This window comes from Paroedura picta, chromosome 4 (assembly GCF_049243985.1).
Source record: "Paroedura picta isolate Pp20150507F chromosome 4, Ppicta_v3.0, whole genome shotgun sequence".
Lineage (NCBI taxonomy): Eukaryota > Metazoa > Chordata > Lepidosauria > Squamata > Gekkonidae > Paroedura > Paroedura picta.
Genome location: NC_135372.1, coordinates 142,104,317 through 142,128,939, shown reverse-complemented (window position 1 = coordinate 142,128,939; position 24,623 = coordinate 142,104,317). Strand labels below are relative to the sequence as shown.

General features: G+C 51.7%; 1 protein-coding gene across 1 annotated transcript in view; it reads right to left on the bottom strand.

Moving 5' to 3' along the window:
* Positions 1-815: 815 nt before the first annotated feature.
* HELZ2 (helicase with zinc finger 2) overlaps positions 816-24,623 on the bottom strand; it is a 49,531-nt gene continuing 25,723 nt past the window's right edge. Inside the window, exons 10-21 of the mRNA XM_077335962.1 lie at positions 20,197-23,704; positions 18,138-18,223; positions 15,658-15,792; positions 15,356-15,511; positions 14,011-14,152; positions 12,821-12,937; positions 10,287-10,482; positions 9,314-9,448; positions 8,052-8,270; positions 7,366-7,526; positions 7,099-7,262; positions 816-5,842 (exon numbers count right to left, since the gene is read on the bottom strand). Coding sequence (XP_077192077.1) covers positions 5,721-5,842; positions 7,099-7,262; positions 7,366-7,526; positions 8,052-8,270; positions 9,314-9,448; positions 10,287-10,482; positions 12,821-12,937; positions 14,011-14,152; positions 15,356-15,511; positions 15,658-15,792; positions 18,138-18,223; positions 20,197-23,704 — 5,141 coding nt within the window. The 3' untranslated portion in view covers positions 816-5,720. The remainder of the gene's footprint in view (positions 5,843-7,098; positions 7,263-7,365; positions 7,527-8,051; positions 8,271-9,313; positions 9,449-10,286; positions 10,483-12,820; positions 12,938-14,010; positions 14,153-15,355; positions 15,512-15,657; positions 15,793-18,137; positions 18,224-20,196; positions 23,705-24,623) is intronic.

Here is a 24,623-nt window from a genome sequence, read left to right as displayed (position 1 = left end):
AGCCAGTCCAACCCCCTGCTCAATGCAGGATCAGCCCTAAGCATCCTAAAGCAGCCAAGAAAAGTGTGTATCCAGCCTTTGCTTGAAGACTGCCAGTGAGGGGGAGCTCACCACCTCCTTAGGCAGCCTATTCCACTGCTGAACTACTCTGACTGTGAAAATCTTTTTCCTGTTATCTAGCCTATATCGTTGTACTTGAAGTTTAAACCCATTACTGCGTGTCCTCTCCTCTGCAGCCAGCAGAAACAGCATCCTGCCCTCCTCCAAGTGACCACCTTTCAAATACTTAAAGAGGGTCTTAGGTTGTCCCCTCTCAACCTCCCCTCTCAACCTCCTTTTCCCCTCTCAACCTCCTTTTCTCCAGGCTGAACATTCCCAAGTCCCTCAACCTATCTTCATAGGGCTTGGTCCCTTGGCCCCAGATCATCCTCGTCGCTCTCCTCTGTACCCTTTCAATTTCATCACGTCCTTCTTGAAGTGAGGCCTCCAAAACTGCACACAGTACTCCAGGTGTGGTCTGACCAGTGCCGTATACAATGGGACGATGACATCTTGTGATGTTTTCCTCCCCCCCCCTCCGATTTTTCCTGACCCTGTGCCCACACCTGCCCCAGGGGCCTTGTAGGTTTGTTTTTCCTAATTGACAACCTAAGACCGTTATACAACATTATGCATCAAGTCTTCTGAATCCCTATTAAATAAAAAGCTTGAGGAACTGTTCACGGACAAAACCAGCGTCTCCCAACAGCCCGCTGAAAGAGTACCATCCACCTATTCAGCAAACATAAACCAGGCTTTTAGACACGTACAACTGATAACCGTTAACTATAAAAAGTATTTATTCTGTGCAATATTGGTCATCTGTACAGTTCTGAAATGTCACAATCCATATAAACACTGGGAGGAAAAACAGAATGACAGAACTCATCATTCCAGACTTAATTTAAAACAAAATACAACTCCGATATCTTCTTGGCTCATAAAAAGGGCTTCGGCCGGAGGCAGCTCATGTCGTGTTTCACTGGGAGAACTGTAGAAGAAGAAGAGTTGCTTCTTATATGCTGCTTTTTTCTACCTGAAGGAGGCTCAAAGTGGCTTACAGTCGCCTTCCCTTTCCTCTCCCCACAACAGACACCCTGTGAGGTGGGTGAGGCTGAAAGAGCCCTGATATCACTGCCCGGTCAGAACAGTTTTATCAGTGCCGTGGGGAGCTGCCCCACTGAACACTGGAAGCTGCCTTACGCTGGATCAGACCACCCAAGTCAGTATCGTCTGCTCAGGCTGGCAGCTGCTCTAAAGGGTCTCAGGGTGTCTTTCCCATCCCCTCCTGCCTGGCCCTCTTAACTGGAGATGCTGGGGATTGAACCGGGGAGCTTCAGCAGGCCAAGCAGCCTGTGCCACTGCAGTCCCACCCCTATGGCCTTCCACTTAGACATAGGTTATCACGAGGTCTTTTCCCATCCCCTACTGCCTGTTCCGTCGAACTGGAGATGCCGGGGATTGAACTGGGGACCTTCTGTGTGCCAAAGGCTCTACCAAAGCCATGGCTCCTCCTGGCTCCGTGGAGAATTGGGCAGGGGTCTTTTCACACCACTTCCCGCCTGGCCCTTTTTAAGCTGGAGATGCCAGGGACTGAATCAGGGGCCTTCTGCGTGCCCTGAATACAATACAGGGCTTTGTGCTTTTATACAGCCGGCATTCAAGGACAGCGGCAGAGAGCTCCAGGGCCACGCCCAGAGTCCCATGCCAGTCCATGGCTGATGATGTCACTGAGCTGGTTCAAGTGATGACATCACTTGCCATAGAGGCAACCTCACCACTTGGCACCATGAAGCAGCTTGGTGTCATGGTTACAGGCAGCGGCCTCCGACCTAGGGAACCTGGTCCGATTCCTCCTCCACATGCAGCCACCAGGGGGACCTTGGGCCCGGTGCCGTTCTCTCAGAGCTCTCTCAGCCTCACCTGCCTTCCAGGGTGTCAGCTGTGGGGAGAATCATGGCAGGTGGCTGTAAGCCGCTTTGAGCCTCCTTCGGGTGGTAGAAAGCGGGATACCAAAAACGCAGCTCTTCTCTCTTCTTCTGTGTTTCAGTTGGTGCCCCCAACCTCTCCTCTGGATACCCTCCAGCAAATTCCTGCCCCATCAGAAAGGAAGCTACAGTCCTCCCAATGAAACAGGCCCCCCCAGCCCAGCCAAGGCAGGCTTCATATCATATAAATTCAAATTTTAGCTAACACACAGCCTGAATCTACGCAAAACACCAAGGCCACAGAAACAGAGAATCAAAACAGAGAATCAAATTCCCTTACGAATGGCAGCTTCTTTTTTAAAGACACGCAACCAATTGCTATAAAAAAAATCTTTTATCGTCCATTTCATATATAATTAGTATTTGGGCTATGATCCAGCAGGGCCTGGTCTCCTTCACCCAGGAGAATGCTCTGCTCCACCAGGCCCCCTCGATTTGCATTTGAACGACATCGCTGCGCTAAAAACAGCTTTAAAATTGCCCCCTGCTTTTACAAGCCCTTTATAAAAATGACAGGTGCACATTTCCGCATTGAAGAACTCTTTTGTTTTGAAAGGGGAATCAGCTGGAGGAAGAAGCATCAGATTACATGGCTATTTCAATATCAACCAACTCTGTAAAAAAGGGAAAGGTTCATTTCAAGGACGGGGTGATGAAAAAGACGGGGTCACTGGCCCCTTTACATAAAAGAAATATTAAAATTCTGTTCGCCTATGACGAATAAGCAACCAGGCTTGGAAACTTTATAAAAATTGCTTGCATTTCTTTTTTTTTCCCAAAAGGCAAACATGATTTACAAAGGAAATGTCTTTTTCCAAGACGGCGAGTTCAAAATTTCAGGCTAATAAATTGTAGGCCCCCAGCATTTTAGCTGATGCGGAAACAAAGATGACAGAATCTTCAAAATGCAAATTCATCTGTGCTATCCCAAACACGAACTATGTAGACGTTTAATTTTTTAATTTTTATTTTTTTTTTGTTTTTTTTTGCATTTATAATGACCATTTCCAAAAGATGGCAAATCTTGAACAAAAGGACAAGCAGGCAGCATTTAAAAACACTTGAGGTAGACCAATGGAAAGAGAATAGCCATGCCCTAATTCAGGGGTAGTCAAACTGCGGCCCTCCAGATGTCCATGGACTACAATTCCCAGGAACCCCTGCCAGCAAATGCTGGCAGGGGCTCCTGGGAATTGTAGTCCATGGACATCTGGAGGGCCACAGTTTGACTACCCCTGCCCTAATTGGTTTTTGATTTCTAGGGAGAGAAGTCCCAGCTAAAAAGGGGGGGAGGGAGAGAAAAATATTTAAAAGGTATGTAGTTTTCACAATATCTACCCTTATTGCACACACAATTAAATAGGCTTAAGAATGTAGGCTGGATTTCTATGACACCTGAACACCACTGCTGCCACCAACTATGGGGGAATATATAAAATATAATCCAGCACAAAGCAGCCAGTGCAGAAGTACGGTAAGACGACACACTTTGGCTCATTTATTGCTTATCCCAATGTTCTTGGGAAGGAGTCCAGCTGCATCGTCTTTAGTGCAAACATTGGGTTTAACTTGCCTCCGTGGGCTTCGTGTGGTTCGGAATGGGTGTGCCACAGAGGGTGTGTCCTGCGCTGAGCGTAGAGCAGGGTTAGCCAAACTGGGCCTCTCCAGATGTCCATGGACTCATGGGAATTGTAGTCCGTGGACATATGGAGAGCCACAGGGACCCGTGGGAATTGTAGTCCATGGACATCTGGAGAGCCACAGGGACTCGTGGGAATTGTAGTCCATGGACATCTGACGAGCCACAGGGACTCGTGGGAATTGTAGTCCATGGACATCTGGAGAGCCACAGTGACTCGTGGGAATTCTGGTCCATGGACATCTGAAGAGCCACAGGGACTTGTGGGAAATGTAGTCCATGGACATCTGGAAAGCCACGGGGACTTGTGGGAAATGTAGTCCATGGACATCTGGAGAGCCACAGGGACTTGTGGGAATTGTAGTCCATGGACATCTGGAGAGCCACAGGCACTCGTGGGAACTGTTGTCTATGGACATCTGGAAAGCCACAGGGACTTGTGGGAAATGTAGTCCATGGACATTTGGAGAGCCACAGGTACTCGTGGGAATTGTAGTCCATGGATATCTGGTGAACCAGTTTAGCTACCCCCGGCACAGAGGCTTGGCAAAACCCAGTCCAGTTTGATAGGCATGTAAACCCTGGGTCACTGGAAACTCTGAACGCTGAATTCTGTGAAGCATCCTCATTCACTTGGCAGACCCAGAGCAGGTAAAAGGTAAAGGTAAAGGTATCCCCTGTGCAAGCACCGAGTCATGTCTGACCCTTGGGGTGACGCCCTCCAGCGTTTTCATGGCAGACTCAATACGGGGTGGTTTGCCAGTGCCTTCCCCAGAAGCAGGATCAGAGGACACATGGGCCCACGCGTATACCTATGTAAAGTAGGGCCAAAGCCAAAAAGATCCGGCTGGCCTAAGGGACTCAGGACCCGGTTGACGCTTGGGCTGAAATCCGCTTGTTCCAGCTTGAACACCAGGAATGGTTGCTAAGCAGGCCCCTGTGGTCCCCTTGGAGAAAGGTGGCAGCTGAGCCTCCTTTTGAAGAAAAATATCAGGGTGTTTGAAGAAGACGACCTTCCCGAGCTTTGAGGTAACTCCAGATGCGACCAAGGTTAAAAACCACGAAAATACAGCATCGACAGAAGCAAACACTTTCAAGTCAAATTCAGAAGGGTTGCTTATACAAAAATTAGTGTCTACAAAGTAGAAAAATCTATCCAAGGCCCTCCTGGAAAATCTACATTCCATCGCCAGGATTAGCCTTTGTTTAAAAGCTAAAACCAGTGTTTTTCTATTAAAAAAAATAATAAATACCCAACCGTGGCTGGGTCTTTTTTTAGACTCTGCAGTGCTGTACTAGAGAATGTCCATCCTTCAGAAAAGAGTGACTCTTCTGTTTTGGACTGAGAAGATCCAAGGTTAAAAATGGATTGTGGAGTAGATACACTCAATCTTTGGTCCTGCCATAGCTGGCCTTCTCTCATCCGGCTTCCCAAGACATCCACTTTGGTCCTCAATCCCAACCGAAAGTAAGTTTGGCTGGGAGGGAATTCCACGGAACACTCCCAAAGTTTTCACCTCCGCATCGAAATCTCTCTCTACTCGAGAGAAGGCATCAAGAAATAAAAGGAGGAATGTAAGAGGAGGAATTAGTCCAATCCCGCAGACTGCAGGAGACAGTGGTTGCCACTAGCAAGCCCTGCACAGCACGGAGGCAATCCCCACCGCAGCAGCTTCAGTTGTGCCATTGGCCAACTCTACCAGGAAGCATCACAGTATTACCAGGAAGCATTGTGGTGCTACCAGGAAGTATTAGTCAGGAAGGAGAGAAAGCTGGAATGGAGGCCCCCTGGCCCTCCATAGTGCTCCCTGGACCACTGGTGGCAGGCCATCCATGTAACTTGGTCCTTCGTTTAAGATTCATGGTTCTTTGCAGCGTGCTGCAGATGGCACATGGTGAATTTCCCGGAAGAGCCTGCCTTGCCGTTGCCATGAGGGAAGGCCTCTGATCCGGTGTGGCTCAGGAGATTCTCCACCGCCTTTAAAAAGGCAGAGAGGGAGGCAAGAGAACGCCAGGACTCTGCCAGGGCTTGTCCGGCTGTGGCCGCATTCTCTTCAGTGAGCCGCTGGCTGCCTCCTAATCTGGATCGCAGCGGCGTTGGTGAGGCATCCCTCGTTCTGGTAATGCTGCACGAGACTTCGCCAAATGAAGTTGCTCTCAAGGAGGTAACGGTTGCCTAGAAGCCAAAGAGAAAAGGAGGAGGAAGGGGGAGAGAGAAAGGAAAACGGAAATTGGCATCAGAGGGACCAGAGAACTCTGCCATCTTCTAATGCTGACATGTTGATGGTCCCTGGCCTGAAATAATTATGTATGGCTTCAAGCAGAGCTAGAGCTTTTCTTGGTCTTGGCTCCAGCCGGGCGGAATTAGTCGCCAGCAAAGACCTGGCCCTGGCGGAAGAACTTCAGTTCCGCCGGGCCTGCAAACCAGCACTCTTCCGCCAGGCGTATGGTTGGGGCCAGAACAAGTAAATGAAATCTTGTGGGCTTCCTTCCTTCCCTCTCCGATCATCCCACCACTGGACAAATGGCTGAGCAGCAGGATAATCGGAGCACCGTGAGTTAACACCCCTTCCGGACTAGCTGGCTTGTGGCGGTTCTCAGTGATGAAATAAAATACAATTGTAACAGGACTAGAACTATAATCAGCCAATACAGCTGCAGCAGCATCCTCCCAAAAACTATATCCACTCCCAACAACCCCCCGGCCACCAGACCTTGTGCCTCGAGGGTGATGGTTGAGATACTGATGTCTGGGTATCTTCACCTGGGGGAAGGACCCCAACATCTCCTTTGCCCTGGCCCTAACCAAACGCCTGGCGGAAGAGCTCCGCCTTGCAGACCCTGCCGAACTGTGTCCAACAGGGCCCTCAGCTCTTCCGGGAGCTGATTCCACCACGTGGGGACTAGGGCCAAAAAGGCCCTGGTCCTGGTTGAGGCCGGGCACACAACCCATGGGCCAGGGATCATAGAGTTATAGAATCCTAGAATCACCTACTTATTAATTCCCGCAGAGTGGAGTACTCTTCAGGGGGCATAAGGAGACAGACAGTCCCTCCGATATGCCAGGCCCAGGTTGCGGTAGCCTTGAAGGGGAATACCAAGACCTTGAAGGTCAACCCCAAGGCCAAGCCTTGGGTAGTGAGGGACATGGCAGGGGCTCCTCCCTGCGGGGTCCGGGGCCGTTAGGGGGCTCCCCTAGGCGTGGAGGAAATACTACAGTAGCTGCACAGCTCCCTCTGGTGGCTGTCCCGCGCAAGCACAGCAGAGTGGAGAACTCCCAACCATCCTGCCTCCAGTCCAGGGGTAGCATTTGCTGGCAGGGGCTTCTGGGAATTGTAGTCCATGGACATCTGGAGGGCCGCAGTTTGACTACCCCTGCTCCAGTCGAAGAAGCACGGAGCTGCCGTGACCCCCCCCCTCCCCGCTGCCTACCGATGATGCAGAGTCCTTCCTGTGCCCGGGTGATGCAGACGTTGATCTGGTTGGGATCCGTCACAAACCCCAGTTGCTTCTTCTGCCAGGCGATGGTGGGCTTCTTGTCGATCCCCGACCGGGAACAGGACCGGACGGTAGACACGATCACGTACTTCCATTCGCTCCCTGAAGACGGGACACGGGGACGCAAGGGTCAGCCCGGGGGGAAGGCGGGGGGGGGGGCGGGTTTCTAAAACGCACGGTGCTGCTTCGCGCTCTGGCCACTTGCCTTGACTTTTCATGATGGTGCAGACGGTCACGTCCGACAGCCTTTCCTGGGCAAGCAGTTTCTTGACCTCGACCACCTGGGCATTGTAAGGAGTCAGGACTGCGATGTGCTCCGGCTGGAGGGTCTTGTCCAGCGTCAGCTGCTTGGCTATCCTCACCTGAAGGAAGGCATTTCAAAGGCACCTGCGTTGTACGTGTGATGAATAAATGCATTCCCTGCTACGCTGGCCATGATCTCAGAGCAGGGGGCCCCAACCTTCTTGAGGCATCTTTGGCATTCTCACACAGCATGGGAGTCTCAGGAACAAGATGGCTGCTGTGGGGGGAGGAGCCAGCTGCAAAATGGCTGCTGTGGGAGGTGGTACCAGCTGCAAATGCCTGCTGTGGGAGGTGGAGCCAGCTGCAAGATGGCTGCTGTGGGAGGTGGAGCCGATTCAAAATGGCTGCTGCGGGAGGTGGAGCCAGCTACAAAATGGCCACTACGGAAGGTGGAGCCAGACGCAAAATGGCTGCTGCAGGAGGTAGAGCCAGCTGTTGGAGCTGGGCAAATGCTCTACCTCGATCTTGCCCACTTCCTAACCCTGACCCTCACCCAGCCTGTCCCTCTCCAGATCTCCAGGTGTCTCCCAGCCTGAGCCGACAACCCTTCCTCTAGGCTCTTGGTCTCCAGCCACCTTACTCACCACCTGCTCTGCTTCTTCCAGGTTGGACAAAGAGTTCTCGTTCCCATCTTCCGTCGAGACCATGAGGCTCTTCTCTTTGCCTTCGATGTGGCCAAAAATGATGGGGCAGCACATGTTGTAGGAGTGGAAGAAGACACTGGATCGCCGAATAAGGCCAGCAAAAGTCTTCAACTTGCTGTCGTAGAAGGTGTTGGATGGGAACCGGCAAATGTCGCTTTGCTGAGGAGACAAAGAAAGAATTTTTGCAAAAGAGCAGGCCAGGAAGGTGTCTGAACGCTCTAGGACAGGGGTAGTCAACCTGTGGTCCTCCATATGTTCATGGACTACCATTCCCATGAACCCCTGCCAGCACTTGCTGGCAGGGGCTCATGGGAATGGTAGTCCATGAACATATGGAGGACCACAGGTTGACTACCCCTGCTCTAGGAGATGCACAGCGAGACATTCAGAGGTGCTTTGCCCCGCCTGCCTCTGCACACCAAAAGCGATGGGGAGGGGAGGGGAGGGGAGGGGAGGGGAGGGGAGGGGAGGGGAGGGGAGGGGAGGAGAGGAGAGGAGAGGAGAGGAGAGGAGAGGAGAGGAGAGGAGAGGAGAGGAGAGGAGAGGAGAGGAGAGGAGAGGAGAGGAGAGGAGAGGAGAGGAGAGGAGAGGAGAGGAGGCAAGGGGCTGGTCACAGAATTTCAGCGCCTATCATCAACCCCAGAGCCCAGCAGAACAGTTCTGTGCCACAGGCCCTGTGGAATGGAAACGTCCTGCACAGCCCCGATCTCAATCAGAAATATGTTCCACCAGGGCCAGGGTGGGCACATGATCTTTATTTCCTGGAGCTCTATCTAGACCAAGCTTCTCTCAACCAAGGGTTTGTGAAGCCCTGGGATTTCTTGACAGCCCTGGAAGGGGTTCCCGAATGGCTGGGAGTAATGAATTTTTAATATATATTTCTTTAATTTCTTAAACAATTATCGGGTGAAATGATCACAGATGGTCGTGTTGACCTGCTCCCCCCCCTCCAAATGGCCAATGATGGGCCTGGAGGGGGAGGGGCCCCGGGTGGGCATGTCTACAGCTCAGCTTCCCAACCATATTTTGCATGATCCTTCCACTTATGGGGTTTCTCAGAGCCTGAGGATGGTTTCAGGAGTTTCTCGAGGGTCAAAAAGTTGAGAACGGCTGACCAGATGTTAGCACCCCTACGCCTGGCCCATCCGGGTCAGAGCAGAGAGAACGTAGGACTGAGCTGGGCGGAGAATCGGGGGCCTTACCATGCGATACTGGATGTCCAACATCAAGGCCTGATGTTTGTAGCGCTCAAAGAGGGACTTCTCCATGCCCAGGGCCTTGCAGGAGTCGTTGTTGACCACAGGCCTCAGCTGCTTGTGATCTCCCAGCAAGACCACCTGTGAGAAAAGAGGCACCAGGCTGAAGACACCACACACTGCATCAATGTCCCTAAAGGTGTTTTCTTCTCTGGCCGGCAACAGTTCTCCACGGACTCTGGCAGAGGTCTTTTCACATCACCTGCTGCCTGGTCCTTTTAACCGGAGATGCCGGGGATTGAACCTGGGACCTTCTGAACGCCAAGGAAATGCTCCTCCACTGAACCACAGTCCCTCCACTCAGCTCCCTCAATGCTCCTTAGAAACCATAGGGGTGGCCAAACTGGGGCTCTCCTGATGTCCATGGACTACAATTCCCACAAGCCCCTGCCGACTGGCATGCTGGCAGGGGTGAATGGGAATTACAGTCCATGGACACCTGGAGGGCCACAGTGTAGCCACCCCTGAGAATATCACTACTTTCCCATGCTTTTGGGAGTTACCCGTCTCTTTGTGACACCTGCACCCATGATACCAATCCCATCTCTCTTCTCAGACCTACCTGCACGGCTAGCAAACACCACACCAACCAATCAGGACGATGGGAGCTACGCCGACCAGGCTGAGGCATAGAACTTCCAAGAACACATGCAGGCATAAGGAAAACCCACAGCTTTGGGCAAACATGTTGCTAGTAACCGCTTCAAGTTTATTATCTGTGAGCCACGGTTTGTCAAGGGATGCGCTAGCTCACCACAGGTTATAGTGTAGTCCCTGGACAGTACCATAGAATCATAGAGTTGGAAGGGACCTCATGGGTCATCTAGTCCAACCCCCTGCACTATGCAGGACACTCACAACCCTCTTGCTCATCTACTGTCACGTGGTTCAGGAAACAATTGTAGGTCAGCTTGCTTACCTTCTCCACGTTCTTGTGGCTCACCAGCGGGATGAGCGTCTCTGGTTCGGTGGACATGGCACATTCGTCCACGATCACCTGCTTGACATTCACGGACTTGGTCAAACTAGGGGCACAGGAGGCGGAGCATGTGCAGAGGATAACGTCGTGGAGCTTCAGTTCTACTTTGGAGGCATTTCTGAGAAGACGCTTGTAGCTGGAAGACCACAATGGAAGGCGCTAACTCAGGGCTGGCCGAACTGTGGCTCTCCAGATGTCCATGCACTACAATTCCCATGAGCCTGTGGGGCTCATGGGAATTGTAGTCCATGGACATCTGGAGAGCCAGTGTGGTCAGCCCTGCGCCAAGTTTTACAGCCGAGTCAAGGAAACGACAGCCTGATGTTTCTCAAAAAACTCCTTTTGCCAAGCTATATAAATTGAGGCCAAATGCCTCCCCGCCCCCCGCCCCCCCACACACACACACAAATCTTGGACAATCAAAACAACAGAGAATTTTCTTTCTCTGAGCTTTGGAGAAAGAGGAGAGGCAACGGTTAATCATTTGATCATGAAGAAGAAGAAGAAGAAGAAGAAGAGCTGGTTCTTATATGCCGCTTTTCCCTACCCGAAGGAGGCTCAAAGTGGCTTACATTCGCCTTCCTATTCCTCTCCCCACAACAGACACCCTGTGAGGGAGGTGAGGCTGAGAGAGCTCTGACAGAACTGCTCAGTCAGAACAGTTTTATCAGTGCCGTGGCGAGCCCAAGGTCACCCAGCTGGATGCATGTGGGGGAGTGCAGAATCGAACCTGGCATGCCAGATTACAAGTCCGCATTCCTAACCACTACACCAAACTGGCTCTCCCTTCAAGTAAGCAAACTGGCTCTCCCTTCATCTCCCTTTAAGTAACAATTCAATACCAATTCTAGCCTGCAGACATGGGAATTCCCCCAGCTTCTTCTCCTTCCTGGAGGCAGGAACCTGGGAGAGAGAGGAATTCCTTCTTCCCAGAATGCCCCGGAGTGGTTGGGACACAAAAGGTGATTTCAAGACCCGAGGTCTCTTTTGCCAGCTGACCACTGAAGAAGGACATTGTTCTGGTTTGATAGGACTTGGGTAGCCATCTTGGACCATGTGGCTGCCAGGTGAGCTCATGAATATCCATTAAGAACTTGTAACCTCTTAAGTAAGGTGCCTACACTGTCCGTAACATCAGATAGGGTCCAGTTTAGCAGAGGGGCAGAAAAATTGCATATCACTCAAAAAATGTTTCACCTTTTCTGCTCAAATCAGTACTATGCAAAAACCATGCTTTTAAACCTTGCTCCTTTAATAACACTTTTATGAATTTGAAGTTGACAGTGGTTCTTTGATGTCTCAGAGAGGCTAGTCCAGAGCAAGGGGGAAATTACTTTTATGATTTTGGACCCTGGCTTCAACCCAATGGCTGGTGGAGAACTGCCATCTTGCATGCCCTCTGAAAGGAAATCTGTGAGACCTCAGATAGCAACTCAATTCATCAGGTTGGAGCCAAGGCTGAAGAGGCCCTGAACGAGTTAGCTGAACGAATCCGAGGGGACGTATTTGGAGAGGCAAAATAAGCCAGTTTGGTGTAGTGGTTAGGAGTGCGGACTTCTAATCTGGCATGCCGGGTTCGATTCTGCACTCCCCCCCATGCAGCCAGCTGGGTGACCTTGGGCTCGCCATGGCACTGATAAAACTGTTCTGACCGAGCAGTGATATCAGGGCTCTCTCAGCCTCACCCACCCCACAGGGTGTCTGTTGTGGGGAGAGGAAAGGGAAGGTGACTGTAAGCCGCTTTGAGCCTCCTTCGGGTAGGGAAAAGCGGCATATAAGAACCAACTCTTCTTCTTCAGTAATCTCAGGGCTCTCTCAGCCTCACCCACCCCACAGGGTGTCTGTTGTGGGGAGAGGAAAGGGAAGGTGACTGTAAGCCGCTTTGAGCCTCCTTCGGGTAGGGAAAAGCGGCATATAAGAACCAACTCTTCTTCTTCAGTAATCTCAGGGCTCTCTCAGCCTCACCCACCCCACAGGGTGTCTGTTGTGGGGAGAGGAAAGGGAAGGTGACTGTAAGCCGCTTTGAGCCTCCTTCGGGTAGGGAAAAGCGGCATATAAGAACCAACTCTTCTTCTTCTTCTTCTTAACCTTGGGAACAGTCTCAGCCTGACCTACCTCACAGGGTGTCTGTTGTGGAGAGAGGAAAGGGAAGGTGATTGGAAGCCGCTTTGAGACTCCTTCGGGTAGGGAAAAGCGGCATATAAGAACCAACTCTTCTTCTTCTTCTTCTAAATAGTGAGCCCTAATTGAACCAAAATGCTGGGGAAGGCACTGGAATGCCCTATAGCAGGAGTCCCCAACCTTTTAAAGCCTGTGGCCACCTTTTGAATCCCGACACGGAAAGGTGTGTGCGACCACGAAATAGCCACACGGGAGACAGAACAGATGACACACACGGGGGAAACGCAAGGAATGAGAAGACAAAATTTTTTTAAATGCACCGGGAAAGAAGAGAGCGCCTGTCGTGTGCTCACCTCTCAACTTCGTCCTCTGTGATTTCCTCGCCGTTTCTCACACGGGCGTCGAACGCGCAGATCTCTGGCGCATAAGGATTTGGAGGACGTCGGATCCGGTGGTGCAACGTGATATCCCTGTGCAAAGAGAGTGTTGTTGTTTTTTGAAACAGGAAAGTCTGAATGCTGACATGCACATGACGAGCCCGATAAGTTCTGTCATCCTTCCCACCTGCAGGTGCCAATTTCCCTGCTTTTACTCTCTGGGTCATCAGGCCAAACAGCCTGCATCAGTTCTGCATAATTTCTTTCAATCTGCATCATTTGCTCTGCGGTTTCTTTAAAGGCTTCTTCAACATTCTGTTGCTCATCAAGGAGGGGGCAATTGTGCAAATTGTTTTAACTGTTTTATGGGGGTTTTCATTGTATGGATGCTTTTATCGTGTTAACCGCTGTGAGCCAGTTATGGGAGCAGTGGTATAAGGTAAAGGTAAAGGTATCCCCTGTGCAAGCACCGGGTCATGTCTGACCCTTGGGGTGACGCCCTCTAGCGTTTTCATGGCAGACTCAATACGGGGTGGTTTGCCAGTGCCTTCCCCAGTCATTACCGTTTACCCCCCAGCAAGCTGGGTACTCATTTTACCGACCTCGGAAGGATGGAAGGCTGAGTCGACCTTGAGCCGGCTGCTGGGATCGAACTCCCAGCCTCATGGGCAGACAGCTTCAGACAGCATTTCTGCTGCCTTACCACTCTGTGCCACAAGAGGCTCTTTTAAAACAACTAAAGGTAAAGGTAAAGGTATCCCCTGTGCAAGCACCGAGTCATGTCTGACCCTTGGGGTGACGCCCTCCAGTGTTTTCATGGCAGACTCAATACGGGGTGGTTTGCCAGTGCCTTCCCCAGTCATTACCGTTTACCCCCCAGCAAGCAAGCTGGGTCCTCATTTTACCAACCTCGGAAGGATGGAAGGCTGAGTCAACCTTGAGCCGGCTGCTGGGATCGAACTCCCAGCCTCATGGACAGACAGCTTCAGACGGCATTTCTGCTGCCTTACCACTCTGCGCCACAAGAGGCTCTTGCAGCGGTATAAAAATCAAATTAACGATGATGATGATGACAACGACAGATAACAACTCTGCTCCATCCTCAGCCCTTCAAATACTTGAAGACAGCTCAGCCTGATCAAGTAAGGGAAATGTTGTCTTCGTACCTGATCTCTGGGTTGGATCTGGTGTCCCGGGTTGCCTTCCGAGAGAAGTTTAAGCCACTCCCAGGGTAGGGATAATCTTTCGTCTCTACGCTCTCTCCATATACTCTCAGGGGCTTCACTTCTTTAAGCTTCAACAGCATCACTGCAAGGAAAACAAAACACTGTCAGCTAGAATCATAGAACCACAGAGTTAGAAGGGGCCATAGAGGCCATCCAGTCCAACCCCCTGCTCAACACAGGATCAGCCCAAAGCATCCTAAAGCATCCAAGAAAAGTGTGTATCCAACCTTTGCTTGAAGACGGCCAGTGAGGGGGAGCTCCCCACCTCCTTAGGCAGCCTATTCCTCTGTTGAACTAGAATCCTAGAGTGGGAAGGGGCCATGCAGGCCATCTAGTCCCACCCCCTGCTCAATGCAGGATCAGCCTCCAGCATCCAGGAGAAGGATCTGTCCAGCCGCTGCTTGAAGACGGCCAGTGAGGGGGAGCTCCCCACCTCCTTAGGCAGCCCCTTCCCCTGCTGAACTAGACTCCTAGAATCCTAGAGTGGGAAGGGGCCATGGAGGCCATCTAGTCCACCCCCTGCTCAGTGCAGGATCAGCCCCAAGCATCCAGAAGGATCTGTCCAGTTGCTGCTTGAAGATGGCCAGTGAGGGGGAGCTCCCCACCTCCTTATAGGCAGACCATTCCACTGCTGAATTACTCTGACTGAAAAAAAAAATTCCTGATATCTAGCTGGTACCATTCTACACACAGTTTCCACCCACTCCTGTGTGTCCTCTCCTCTGCTGCCCACAGGAACCTTTCCCTGCCTTCCTTCAAGTGACCACCTTTCCGACACTTGAGAGAGCCCTCCTGTCCCCCTCTCAGCCTCCTCTTCTCCAGGCTGAACATTCCCAAGTCCCTCAGCCTCTCCTCCCAGGGCTTGGTCCCCAGGCCCCAGATCCTCCTCCCCACTCTCCTCTGCCCCCTCTCCATTTTGCCCACATCCTTTTTGAAGTGAGACCTCCAGAACCGCCCACAGGACTCCAGGTGGGGTCTGACCGATGCAGCCTAGAGAAGGACTATGGCAACGTGTGGTTTTGATGTGAGGCCTCTGTTGATACAGCCCAAAACTGCATTTGCCTTTACACTCACAAACGCCCTTCTTGAAGGAACATGTGCTTGCATCCCATAGGCACAATGCCTCTGTCCTGGGCAGGCAGGAACGGCAGAAACAATCAAACATGCCCTCATGCGCTGCCAGTTTCCCCAGAACATTTAAAACAAGGGCATGACCCCAATCCGGTCTACATATCCAGGAAGCCAGCAGAGACCCCATCACAGGGGGGGGGGGAAGGGCACCCACCGGCCACAACGTCAACAGACTTGTTGGAAGGGCCACAGTATAGAATGCGGCCCTGTTCTTTGTCCGTCTCTCCAGAGGTCACCTTCTTCCCGCTCTCCTGGTTCAGCTGGTGGAACCAGTAAACGATGTGAGAACCGACAACAGTTTTCCCGGTCCCTAGACGAGGGGAGGAAAAAGGTGTTCTTTTTTTAAAAAACGGAGGGGGGAACTGCGATCGAGCCCCAGCTGCCCCAGGGTGACCCTGAAGGCAAACAAGCCCGTGTCCCTGCCCCATTCATTCTCCACCCGTGCCCTGCTCTCACCTGGTGGGCCTTGGATGAGTGTGAAGGGCTTGCTCAGAGCCTCCGAAATAGCAGTGTTTTGGCTAGGGTTGAGTTTCTTGCTGCTTCCCGGGAGATCAAAGATCTTGCGTTTCAAGAGTTTGGAGGGCGGAGTTTCTGTATAGAAGAAGAAGAAGAAGAGTTGGTTCTTATATGCCACTTTTCTCTACCCGAAGGAGGCTCAAAATGGCTTACAGTCGCCTTCCCTTCCCTCTCCCCACAACAGACACCCTGTGAGGGAGGGGAGGCTGAGAGAGCCCTGAGATTACTGAAGAAGAAGAAGAGTTGGTTCTTATATGCCGCTTTTCCCTACCCGAAGGAGGCTCAAAGCGGCTTACAGTGGCCTTCCCTTTCCTCTCCCCTCAAAAGACACCCTGTGGGGTGGGTGAGGCTGAGAGAGCCCTGATATCACTGCCCGGTCAGAACAGTTTTATCAGTGCCTTGGCGAGCCCAAGGTCACCCAGCTGGCTGCATGTGGGGGGGGGGGGGTGCAGAATCGAACCTGGCATGCCAGATTAGAAGTCCACACTCCTAACCACAACACCAAACTGGCTCTCAAGGGGAAGACCCACAAAGTGGCGTCAAACAGACATGGAGACAGGTGCCGAACGACAAGACCCTGACTGGCTTCTCGAGCGATTCAGCAAAACAATAAACCCCAAAGTGAGGAATACAGCCAATCCCCTATTGAGCACGATGCCTATTAGGCCCGCTTCAAGGAATTTTAGTTCTGGTCTGTCAAATCTGTTTTCAATTTGTTCTTGTCTACAGTAGAAGAAGAAAAACTGTGTGTGTGTGTGTATGTGTGGGGGGTTATCCCATGCTTTTTGCTGGAATATGCAGAATCTACAATGTGTATAATTGTGCAGATCATAAAAGGTGTCCTGAAGGGGGCATCAGAGATGCATAGGATAGCTAAAATAGGAACTTCTTGATTATTTTTAAATTATATCCTGCACTGTCCTGACTGACTCAACAGCAGACTTCCTGCTTTTTGACCGCACAGCAGCTGACGGAAAAATGACTGCCGGCAATAGCTAGCTAGACGGTTAGGTCTCTCTCTCTCTCTCTTTCTATACAGTTGTTTCTCTTCACCTAATGCTTAGTCTTCTCACTTGGAGAAGCCAAGGATTGAACCTGGGACCTTCTGCATGCCAAGCACTCACAGGGCCTGCAAAACGGAGCTTTCCCACCAGGTCTATGGTTGAGGCCAGGGCGGGAGGAAGATCGGATTGGGTCCCTCCTGGTGCTAAGCAGCATTGGGCCATGTTCCATCGATGGCCACCCCTCCCTATTCCCTTATTTAGATGTGTATCTGCGAGGAGCGGAGAATCGTATAATTCTGCCATGTATTTGCTTTGTATTTTATGTCCCGTATTGTTTAATAGGGTAATATTGGGGTTTTAGTGGGGACAATTTGCAATCCGCCATGAGCCATTCATGGGAGTGGCGAAGGGAGGGAGGGAGGGAGGGAGGGAGGGAGGGAGAAAGTAAGTAAGTAAGTAAGTAAGTAAGTAAGTAAGTAAGTAAGTAAGTAAGTAAGTAAGTAAGTAAGTAAGTAAGTAAGTAAGTAAGTAAGTAAGTAAGTAAGAAAGAAAGAAAGAAAGAAAGAAAGAAAGAAAGAAAGAAAGAAAGAAAGAAAGAAAGAAAGAAAGAAAGAAAGAAAGAAAGAAAGAAAGAAAGAAAGAAAGAAAGAAAGAAAGAAAGAAAGAAAGAAAGAAAGAAATGCTATGCCAACAAGCCGACGCCCCTCCCCTAAACGGTAAACTTGGTGAGCATTTGATCTGTTCCAACGTGGCTCTTTGTACGTCCTATCATGTTGATTATTTTTGTACCGTATACATTGCTATTACCTACACGGACTGTATCGGGACAAAGATGAGGCAGAGGAAAAACAGTGTGCAAATTAGGGATGTGAGCCTAGGCTCAGTTCTGGATGCCTGAGGGACCGCTTCTCCGCATGCGATCCCTTGTTCAGCTCAGTTCGGCTCAATGCATCCCCTAGTTCGGCTTACTTCGGCCGCCTCAGCAATCACCGAAACCTGAGGCGCCGTGTAGGAGGCCAGCACCATGGTGCACCGTGGCGCTGGCCGCCTATGTGCCGCCTCAGGCTTTGGTGATCGCCGAAACGGCCAAATCGGGCCGAGGTGCACATCCCTAGTGCAAATGCCTGCAAATGAGTAGAGACACTCTTAAGGAGACTATTTTTCTTCAGTAGAAAAGAGCCAGAGCCCAGGAGCACCTTAAAGACCAACAAAACTTGTGGGCAGGGGGGGAGAGCTTTTGCAAATCGCCGCTCACTTCCGTGGTGATGCATGCAAGCCGATACCTCACCCCCAAAAATGTGTTAGCCTTTCAGGTGCTACTGCACGCTTGCTCTTTTGCAACGCCCCAGACGCACACGGCGACCCATCTGGGCCTGTCCTTCTTCCCACTCCGTCGTACGATGCATTCCGACTCACTTTTTTCAGGGGCCCGCTTTCCAAGCGCGATGCATTTGGCGAGTTCGGTCGCATGCTCCAGCTGCCAAACTGCGTCCTCCTTCCGACTGCAAGAAAAGGAGGGGAACGGTGAGGACAAGAGTTTCGGAGAAACAGGACAGGGTGGAGGGCGTCCCCGTGCCTGAATCTGGAGACTGTCTTCTCAGCTCTCTGCCGATATCCTTTGGGGAAGAGAACAATCGGAGCAGGGGTGGCCAAACTCTCCAGGTGTTTATGGACTACATTTCCCATGAGCCCCTGCCATCAACATGCAGGCAGGGGCTCAGGGGAATTGTAGTCAACGGACATCTGGAGAGTCACAGTGTGACCACCCCACCCAGTTTCCAGGCCCCTGTGGTATCATGCTGTACACTATTCCCTTACATCTCCCCAAAGATCAGCGATTCAAAATCTGATTAGGATCAGGACCCTGCTTACCCAATTCCACAGGGTCTACAAGACAAAGCTGTTCCACCAGGCATATGGACAGGGCCCTGAGAGACCATCAAGAAGTGCTCGCCTTACTGCGAACTGAGGAAAACCTCGTCCAAAAACTCTGAAACATTCCCCCTCCCACCCTGCTTGACTGTAAATTGGGTCGGGGGGGAAATGAGACGACTGTTTTTAGGTTTTTACTGGAAGTATTATTCTGCTGTGACCTGCCCTGAGTTTCAAGGGAAAGGCGGGGTATAAAGTCTATTTATTATTGCTTATTCAGATTCAGATCCTGGTGGCTGGATCTCAGTCACAACGCAAATGGTATGTGCATAATTTTACTCTGAAGGAAAGGAAAGCATGATTCAGAGTTGCAACCCCCCCAAAAAAAAAACACACACACCAAGATATCTGGCCCTTTAAGGGTGCACCTGTTTTGAAAAGCTGAAGCTCAATGGTATAGCTCCACCCAGGTTATATCCTAATACGGAATCATCGTACGTGTGCACCGATAGGTGTCTGGGTTGAAACATATTGGGGGGGGGGGATCACTTGGGCATGGAACTGGGCTCACCGTGGGTGAGCAGGTAGTTGTGAGAGTTTCCTGCATTCTGCAGGGGGTTGGACTAGATGACCCTGGAGGTCCCTTCCAATCATAGAATCATAGAGTTGGAAGGGGCCATACAGGCCATAGAATCATAGAATCATAGAGTTGGAAGGGGCCATACAGGCCATAGAATCATAGAATCATAGAATCATAGAGTTGGAAGGGGCCATACAGGCCATAGAATCATAGAATCATAGAATCATAGAGTTGGAAGGGGCCATACAGGCCATAGAATCATAGAATCACAGAATCATAGAGTTGGAAGGGGCCATACAGGCCATAGAATCATAGAATCATAGAATCATAGAGTTGGAAGGGGCCATACAGGCCATCTAGTCCAACCCCCTGCTCAACGCAGGATCAGCCCAGAGCATCCTAAAGCAATGATTCTATGATCCTATGTTTCTATCCTTAGGTTCAGTCATTGAGACTGTATGTGCAATATTGCACAGGCTTGGATTTTTATGTTTTTAATGTTTTTAATCTCTTTAATGTGCACTTTATAATAGATTTTGGATTTCTTAAATATATTTTGTTGCTCAACCTTCAAGTTTCTGACTTGCTTTCTCCGGTTGAGCTTCTGTGCCTTTTTCGTTTTTCGCGATAAGAAGAGGAGGAGTTGGGTTTTATACCCCACTCTTCACTGGCCAAAGGAATCTCAAGGCGGCTTACAATCGCCTTCCTCCCCCCATCACAGACATCCTGTGAGGTAGGCGAGGCTGAGAACGCTCGGACAAGACTTCTCCGGGAGAACAGTACGAACAGGGCTGTGACTAGCCCAAGGTCACCCAGCTAGCTGCATGTGGAAGAGTGAGGATTAGAACCCGCCGCTCTTTACCACTGCCCCACGCCAGCTCTCAAAAATTTATGTATTTTAATTTTCCTGCAAATTGTCCCCCACACAAGGGGAAAGAAACAGAGGAAAATGTCCCCCCCCCCCAAATACATTTTGTTTCCAAAATTGCTGATCATGATACATCTGGAGCAATGGAGACTTACACATCAGGCAGCAACTTTGGAATCAACTCCACAGTGAACCGGGAGGAATCCTGGATAACCTCAAAAGGGATGTTTTTCATGGACTTGGAGCAGATGTAGAACTGGACCATCAGTTCGTCATGCCGGTCCAATTTCTTATCATCGTTAAACGCGCCGGTGCGTCCGTGGGCCACCCAAGTGTACGTTGCCGGATCGACCGTCAATCTGCCCGTCTCTACGTTCTTCTTGGCCACGCTGAGGTTGTGGAAGCTGTGGCTAAGGGCCTCGACATTGTCCGGGTCGCTGCTTATTTTCAGGCCCTCCAGGCGAACGCACAGGTAGCAGTTCCGGAAATCCACGTCAATGGCGCACTCCTTGAGGAATTCTTTACTCAAGGAAAAGGTCCCCTGGAGCTGACCTTCCTTCGTCCTCTTCTTCGACCAGCTGACGCGGACACCGTAAAGGACGATGGAGTCGTTGGCGGACACGGCGCACGACGCCGACTCCATGTCGCAGAGAGGCAGCCACACCTTGCGATACTCCGCGACGTCCTTGTAGCTCTCCTTGGAGGCCTGCGTAGCGAACTTGGAAAAACAGTCAATGGGTTTCTCCGTGTGCTCCAGGCACACGTCGAAGCCTGGAGCCACAGTCCACAGCTGGACGCACGGCACCATGAAACCCCGATAGGCACTCGTCGTGAGCTGGAGGTGCAGGACGTCCCCAGCGCTGAGCTCGCGGGACACTTCTACGTAATGTGAGCACCTGCTTCGTACCATCCTCCCCACACTTCTTGACTGCTTGCCAGGGCCTTCCTCGAGAAGATGGGCCGCCGTCCCGTAGTTTTTGTTCCTGACGGCCTCGAGGACATCTCTCCAAACCTGCTCGCTGAAGAGAGTGACGCTTGTGTCGCGAAGCCACAGAGATTTGGGGGTGCAGTCCTTTTTGGTGCTGAGGGAGTAGATCCGCCTCTTCCACGTCAGCTTCATGCTGTTCCGCTCCTCGATGTAAACCGGCTGCTCTACCAGTTGGAGGGCTCGGTAGTGGATGGGGTGAGGGTCCGGGAGGGTGTCCTTGTTCAGGGGAAACAGGACCCTGCAGTTCCTGGCCATCCCCTCGATGTTCATCACGAAGGCCAACTTCTGCTGGGCTTGGCACGTCAACTGCGCCGCCATCGCCAAGGAGCGCGCCTTCTTCTCGTAAGCTGCCGCCATGCCGTTCTTCCAGTTGAAATCGTGGCAATGGAGCTCAATCTCTGCCGAGGAGTACAGAACTGGGGTTTGCAAGAGCACGGAAAGGAGGTGCCGCTGGACCACGATGTCGATGTAGCGGCGGATGGGAGAGGAAGCCCACGTGTAAGTGTCCACGTGGAGTGAGTAGTGGCCCACTTTGGACTGGGCGGACGAGTTGGAGCACATGAAATAGGAACGGCTCAAGAGCCTTCTGAACTCCAAGTTCACGGGCAGCAGTTTAGGGTGGACGTCGTCGGTCGTAATGAGGTCGAGCATCTTGGCGTCGTCACGGGTGGCCGCGGCCGAGCGGAGATGATCCCACAGTGGAGTCAGGAGAGCAAACTCCCCGCCATTGTCAGGATGGTTCCCAGAGGTCTGAGATCCCAGATGGTGCGAGAGGTGGATGGACAGAGGGACTATGTCACTGTACTTGCGGCTCATCTGCGCCATCTGCTGCGGGTCAGGCTCACTCTGACACCGCAGAGGTGTCAACCTTCGGGTGGGATCCCGGACAGTAAGGAACTCTCCCACGAAGCTGTTGAACATGATCATGAATTCCTCCACCATCTGGTGAGAACCTCTCTGGCCCAGAAAGCTATCTTCATCTAGCTGGTGATAGTAACAGTCCTCGTGGAGCCTGGATAGCCGGTGTACTCGGGAAAAGTGGTACGCGACCGCCACGCAGTGCTCCAGGGTGTTGAAGCAAAGCGACGGCATTCCTTCTCGGTAGCAGCTGTGGATGATGCCCTCGGCTTCCTCGTAGGTCAACTGCCGGTCCGAGCGGATGGTGGACACGCTAAAGAGGACTTCCACCACCTCGTCGGACGCCTTGCTCACTGAGACGAAAAGAGAGATCGCGTGCCGGTCTTTCTGCGGAAGGAGACTGCAGAAGTCTTGGCTCAGCTGTGATGGGAACATGCATACCGGGTCCTTCCCAGGGGCATAATACGTAGAACCCCGGTTCTTGGCTTCTATATCCAGAGCACAACCCTTGGGAACCACGGAGGCCACGTCAGCAATATGGACCCCGATCTCGTATTTATCCCCCAAGTCTCTCACACTGATGGCATCATCCAGATCTCTAGACCCAGCGGGGTCAACCGTGAAGGTAAGGTAGTCACGGCAGTCTCTCCGACCTCTTTTCACCGATGCAAACTTCTCCGGGGTGAATTTGGCCACCTCTTTGTGCACAGAGTCCGGGAACTGGTTTTTGAGACAATATTCTATGCCGAGGATCCGCAGCCCTTCCTCTACGGTGGACGCCACGGGCAGCAGCTCCGTCACGATCCCCAAAGGGTAATAAAAGCCTTCCCGCCAACGGATGACTTCGACGACAAAAAGATATTTCTTATTCAACTCCAACGAGATCTTCTTGCGTCCCAGCAGCTTGGTCTTCCCCGATTTGTCCATTTTGCGGATGGGGAGGACGTCCGGTAAGCCTTTCAGCTCTGGGACGAAGATCTTTGTAACCGTATGGTCGATGGGGATCATGACGCGAGGGTCAAACTCATCCATCACGCACACAAAGGTACGTTCCCTCGCAGCCTTCTTCACCACACCTACCACTTTCCCGTGCAAATTTCCTTCGGGGTTCGACACCATCTCCACCAAGACCTGGTCCCCCGTGAAACCCATCCCGCAGTTAACCCTGCCTCTGATCTGGATAGTCAAGGGAGGGTCATTGTCCAACGTGAAGGCGGACCCTCGGTCAAAACTCTCCTTGATGAACTCGCAGCGCTTGTACAAACCGGGCTGCATGCACAGGTACTGCTGCATGATTTCGTGTGGGAAGCTGACGTATTGCCGGTTGTTGCCGCACGCCGCCTGTGCCTCCGACTCCACATTTAACAGCCCTTCGTTGGAGACCGTCACCATCATGTCTGTGCTCTCGTCCAAGAGCTCTTGCAAGATGGGATCGTCAATGTTCAAGTTCTCAGAGCTGGAAAACCAGGAACTGGTGTCACTTTCTTCTTCTTCGGCTTCTTCACGCTCGGGGCTAGCGCTGTTCCAACTGGCCCGGTCAGACACCGCTTCCCGTATCTCTTCCAGGGTCAGGGTCTTGGGCATGACCGTCCCTTTCTCTATGCACTCCTTGAGGAAGCTTTTCCAGACCTTGCTGCACTGACCATAAGAGCACAAGGCCACGGCGTCTCCTATGGCAACGACCTGTGACTGAGCCCTCGTCATGATCGTGTTCAGCACTCTTGCGTTGTCGAAAAAGTCCAGGTTGGGGGAGCGGATGGTGCGGAGACTGTCCCTCGTGTGGACGGTGCTTAGGATAATTAAGCGGAATTCCTTGCCTGCAAAAATAAAGGAGGGAGGGAGCGAGTTAGCGCTCTGACCGATAGCACATGAAGCAAGGAGGAAACAGAACAGCCACTGGAATTGGTCTTGCATAAATTTAGTACAGCAGAACCATCGAATCAAAGAGCTGGAAGGGACTGTAGAGACCATCTAGTCCAACCCCTTGCTCAAGTCTGGATCAACCTAGCCCTAAAACATCTCAAACAGCCCTAAGTATCTGTCCAGTAACGGAGAGCTCACCACCTCCTTAGACAGCCAATCCACTGCTGAAGTACTCTATGGAATTTTTCTTTGTATCCCGCTGTTTACTGCCCAAAGAAGTATAACGTGGCTTCCATTCGCCTTCCCTTCCTCTCCACGCAACAAGCACCCTGTGAGGCAGGTGGGGCTAAGAGAGCCCAGAGAGCACTGTGACTAGCCCAAGCTCACTCATCTGGCTGTATGTGGAGGAGTAGAGAACCAAACTCAGTTCTCAAGATCAGACACTGCTGCTCTTAACCGCTATTCCAAGCTGGCTCCTCTGGTGTCGCCAATCATGAAATGCAGCCTTGAGTTCTTCTGGAGTTATAGCTGATCTCCACATGACAAAGATTTGTTCCCGGGGACAAAATACCTGCTTCGGAAGGTGGACTAGAGCAGCGGTCCCCAACCTTTTGATCGTCGGGGACCGCCTCCGGGGGAGGGGAAGAGCCAGTGACCCGGGTGCCGTGCATGCGCGTTAGCGCCCCTGGTGTGGAAAATGCGCATGCACTGAGCTGCCGAGGCCTTCGTGGCCCACTACCGAGGCCTTCGCGGCCCGATACCGGGCTGCGGACCGGGGGTTGACGACCCTTAGACTAGGCCATCTATCTCACTGAAGTCCTCCCCTCTCCCTAAACCCCGCCCTCCACAGGCTCCACCTCCAACTCTCCAGAA